The sequence below is a fragment of the Apaloderma vittatum genome, unplaced genomic scaffold (genome assembly GCF_000703405.1).
Source record: "Apaloderma vittatum isolate BGI_N311 unplaced genomic scaffold, ASM70340v1 scaffold34230, whole genome shotgun sequence".
Lineage (NCBI taxonomy): Eukaryota > Metazoa > Chordata > Aves > Trogoniformes > Trogonidae > Apaloderma > Apaloderma vittatum.
In genome coordinates this window covers 1-5,211 of record NW_009694549.1, presented here as the reverse complement: position 1 = coordinate 5,211, position 5,211 = coordinate 1, and the positions used below count along the sequence as shown (strand labels likewise).

At 43.5% G+C, this 5,211-nt stretch overlaps 1 protein-coding gene across 1 annotated transcript; it reads right to left on the bottom strand.

Moving 5' to 3' along the window:
- Nucleotides 1-2,406: 2,406 nt before the first annotated feature.
- Nucleotides 2,407-5,191, bottom strand: FBXO45 (F-box protein 45; the record flags this gene model as incomplete). The annotated part of the gene is made up of 2 exons (XM_009867898.1): nt 2,407-2,922; nt 4,838-5,191. Coding segments are annotated over 2 exons (540 nt in total), but the record flags the coding sequence as incomplete, so codon positions are not given.
- Between the last annotated feature and the right edge of the window lie 20 nt (nt 5,192-5,211).

Genomic DNA, 5,211 nt, shown 5'->3' with positions numbered 1-5,211 from the left:
TGAGACGTCACAACCACAACAGTCTCCTACCTCTTCCTAAAAGCACTGTGATATAGTGAACTTCCACAAGGAAAGCGAAAAAAACGGAGAGAGGCTGAGAAGCTGACATGGGACAGAGGCACCTTGGTACAACAGGACAGCCACAGCAATGAGCACACCCTCCACTGGTCCAGGAAAGCCTTCTGCTAGCCTCTGAGGATGCAACTTCTCAAGCATGGCCATTAGACCACTAGTTTTTCAAGTCCTCATAAACCACCTATCAGATTCTCTCTTCAAATCACAATCCCAACATCTCCATGTTCCTGGTGCACCAAACTGCTACTCCCATTTCTCCTATCACGACACCACGGATGTCATTACAACAATCCACACCAATATAACCTTCTGAATTATAGTAGTTTATTTTAATATTTTGTACAGCCAGCATTGGTCTCCAGGAATAAGTTATAATCTTACATAAGTGAGTCTCCCCAAACCCACCCTTAAGGAATGTTCAACTTTCAACATTTCTAATTTAGAGGGACATTATTTATACGGTAAGACGCAGTCTGAAGAATGGAAATCAATTTGCGAATAAAATTCTTCTGAAGTTCTCAGGGTTTACTTGCATCTAATTGGATTCACGAACAAGCGCAGAGGTCAAATCTTTCAGGACTGCACTGAGAATACATTCATCTTGGGGACAATTTTATTTTCTGACACTGGACAGGGTTTTGTTTCCTTTTTTCCCTATTTCATGCCCCACAGTTCTGCTATGCAGATACATACTTTACAGTCTAGTACAATCACTGTTTGTAACAGATTTTTCCAAAAGGTACTCATACGCCCATCCCACTTAATTTATTCAGTTGTTCTCAGCACCACTTAAAACATCTTCATTTCTCACTGCATGTTTTGTTTAACGCAACCATGAGGAACAGATCTCAATATTGCCTTTAAGCAATAAACAACACACAAAACAAATAAATACTTTTAAATTCTTTTAAACGGTAACGACGTGCATACACCGTTCCAGTGCAGAACTTGGTTATCTACCAGGTGAAAAGCACTCCCGGGATAGCTCGTCAGCAGCAGACTCACTCACCTGCGTGCACCTCTCTCCCTGCATTACTAAAGTAATGGAGGGATGAGTAACAGCCCAAGAGGAATTCCTTTCAGAGAACTGTCAGTGTCCGATATTAATCAATTCACATTCTGTAACGCAAATAAAGCAAGAAGAAGTTGTATAAACATTTCCTTCTTCCTCTCTGAAAAGCAAGCCCAACTCTGATACAGTTCAGACAGCTCTGGGAAACGCCAACCAGCGAGAAACGAGAGTCAAGAGCTAGCCGCAGGGCTTGTAGATTTTAAATGCCCTATTAGAAGCAGCCCTTCTGGGGCTCCCTACAGAGCTTTCAACCTCAGAGCAAAGCAGTTTCACCAGAAAGTCCCTCCTCACTATACACCTCAGCCTCACAGCCACCCCCAGCCTGTGTATGCCAGAACACTGACACACTAGAGGGGTTTATAAATGTTTTTTTAGAAAACTGGTGAAAGCAAAAAGCCCAAACATTGAAACTGATCCAGAATCTCCATCAAAGGGTTAGTGAGAGTTTTACTCATCCTGACTGAAAACCGGCAGGTGAACGCTTAGATAGTGGGGAAATTTAATTAAAGAAAAGTTCAGCCAAGTCTTAAAGCCTTTAAAAAGCCATTTAAGTGGAAAACGAGGTTTGGATTCAGAATCTGAATGCTCCTTCCTCTTCTAAAAAATTTTGCAACAGTGACTAGGAAGTGTAAGAATATTTTTAAAAGATAATATTTCTGATGTCGAAAGGAAGAAAAGCTCACTGCTGTGTTGCAGCTTCCTCTCCTAAACGGGACCACAAATTTTGGCAAAAGGAAATTCATGAGGAAAATACTTTGTGTTTTCTACAAAGAAAAAAAACAAAAAACTGTTGCTAAAGCTATGGAAACTTTCACAGGAAATGACCCAATGTAGCACCGTACTCCACAAGAGCATCCCAAAATGCTTTACACCACAACAGAAGTAGTACACTTAGATGAACGTTACACATCTGTCCAAGGTATGTTTTCTGATGCCATGTAGTAAGGGTTTTTTCCCTTTAAGAAATTACGTCCCAGTTAGACTAAAGCAAACCCTTTCTTTTAACTGTTCTTTTCAATGTGTTCTATATATATACAACCCTTAAAATACACTTAAAAATAGCTGCACGCATTTTGTATCATTATACTAGAGAAGGGCAGTCCAGACAGACCATCCTTTTCAGTACGTTAAAAATTGTAAATAAAACTCAACCAGACTTGCTCTCCTCCAGTACCCACATTGGCCCAAAGGAGGGAAGGGAAGGAACAAGCAGTTTTAAAATGGGAGTCTTTCACAAAACACGCTACTTACACATCTCAGGTTACTTTCCTCAAGCAGTTTTTTTCTTAAATATTTGAGGTCACACGCTGCCATTTGAGCAATAAAATCTGTTGCAACATGCATGTGTCAGCTTCCCACTGCAACCCTGAGGATTTTTCTGGCCTGGTAGAAAGAGGAAATGTAACACAGTTCCTGAAGTATGGCTGGTCCTCCATTTCAAAACTCCGTGTGCTTTCCTTGATGGTTCTTGAACACACACACATACACATTTTTTTTGTTTTTCCTCTAATACAAGTTTCCCTCTAACCAACATGCAGATTTCTCCTCCCATTCATCCACATCTTGATGTCCCAATGAAACAATCCATGTCATCCATCCAGAGGTTTTCCCAGGTAGACCAATGTCACTTCTGTGTTACCATAGACAGCAGACACTGCTGGATACAGGCAAACTTTCGGCAGTCCTCTGAAGGCAACTCCCAAGAACTCATAACCCCTTTCAAACGCTAATGTTTTGTCTTCCATGTCCAGGATAACTCGAATTCTTTCACCTATCTGGAAACAGAGACAGAAGAGGGGAATAAAACATTTTTTTAAGAAAAGAGCACATTCAAGTGAAGACATAAGAACAAAGCACAGCCCATTACAATGAAAAAGGTAACTTTAAAGTAAGGCTTTTCTATTTCTCATTATTTCATTGATAGGAGTTTCTCAATTTCGCTCAAACACACTAGGATCCTGTGTACCTCTGCTGCCCCTTTCCAGTCAGCAGCCTTCATGTAAGCCTTCTCACACCACCCTGCTGGAGCACCAAGAGTGAGCACACCACATACCACCTACTTCAGAATACTGCAGAGTTTTGGAAACTCTGTAACAGCCTCCCAAGTTACCTGAACTCTGTATTTGGCTGTTGCCCTAGCTGAGCAGTAATTACTCTGAAGAGCAATTTTAAAGCACTTGAATTTGTTTTAGAAAGGTGAGTGCCATACGTTAAATATACCAGAATACACTACTACACAGGTGCTGTCCCTGACAGAGGTATTCCCTCACCCTCACAGAAAGAAATTCCAGCACGAAGCTTACGCAAAAAAAGCATGACAAATGCACGTGCACACACACGCACAAGTGAAACCAACGCTGAACACAGCAAGAGGCTGGGATCCAGGCATGCACGGTGCTCCCTGCATTTATCTAGTACATATTATTTTAGAGATAAATAGGAGCCTTGGACACCAGCAGCAAGCGCAGCAGGATGCTGCTGCTTCTGATCCATCATCACACAACCCCAACGCTAGGGAATTCTTCAAGTCAATACATTTTTTTTCAAAAGCATCTGTTCCCTTTATTTTCTAAGAGCAGATCACTGTGTATGTCTTAATAAACACAAAATACCCCAAAGGATCACCAATCTGAGTTCTCATCAATTTTTACAGAGGAAGCATTCACCCTTTAGCCCCGGCATGAGCTGGGGACTCTTGGCTTCAAAACCTTTCCTCTCCCCACTGTTGCAGAAAAGCCTAGACAAGAAAATGACCACAAAGGGTCAAGTCTGGAAAGTGTCGGCCCAATTTGCATGCTAGGGAACGCACAAATGGAAAAAGATCTGAATTTCTTTGCTTAAACTAATTTTAAGTATTATTCCCAAAAAAAGGCAAGTATAACCTTGAGACAGAATTAAGGGCTTGGCAGTGAACTTCCACATGAAATTTAGGAATATCGAAGTTACTACACAGATCTTCACCCACAACTGAAACATAAACCAGTACTTGTACAAACCCATGGCATTATAAAATGAAAACTGTAACGCATGCGGGCAAAGTTACAACATGAAGAAATCCAACAGTCAAACTGTAGTTGTGTGAGCAGCCAGAAGAACAAAGATAAACATGGCTATAGGGACAAAAAGCTAGAATGGCACTTCTTAACAACCTGAAATTATCTGAACATCACATCCTGGCACCGCAGCCAAGGGATGTCACCTATGGGAACGCTGCCAGCCAGCAAACAAGCAACACTCAGCACTGCTGCAGGTTTTTGCAGGAAGAGTCTTACCTAAGCACTAACCTCAGCTCACTGTCGTATAAAAAAGGGGTAAAAATACCACAGACATTCACCTTGCTGTGGGGCAAATCGCTACGTCAGAAGGTTACCATAAGTCCTTCAGGTTTTATTTCAAAAAACAACATGGTGTCTAAAGAGACAGCCATAGTAAGTGCTTTGCACTTGATATTTGAAATAAAAGTGAGCAAGAACTGACAGTCAGATACAGTGAACACCATACTGAGAGGAAGCAGTAACCAAAGAGGGAAAGGCCACACAAGGCAGAACTATCTGCCTTCTGCAGGGAAGGCAGAGAGACCCTCAAGTGGGCATTTAGAACGAGGACCAATTCAGCTGCCAGCCAAGCCACCTGAGAGCCAGCCACAGTCAGACACAGCAGAGCTTCCAGCCCACACCAAGCCCTGCTCACCTGGTATTTGGGCGCGTTATTGCACTGGGGGAAACTGCCGTTCACCTCCCCGTTATGCAGCAAGTTATTGTCCACCAGGTTCCAGCCCCAACTCTGGTCGTCGCTGCCCAGCAGGGCCACGTAACCCTGGCACTGCATGGCTGCCCGCTTCGTGGCGATGCCAATGACGGCCACGGTGCCCAGCGGGCCTTCCCACCACACCTCCCAGGCGTGGCGGCCCTCGCTGAAGCCGATTTTGGTCCGCGCCCCGTCCGTGCTCTGGGCGATGGGGTTGCGGTGCAGCGTGAAGCCGTTCTTCTTGATGTAGACGTTCCGCGAGCAGTCGTTGGTGCTGAAGGCGTGGTGGAAGGCACGGACCTAGGGGAGGACAGGGA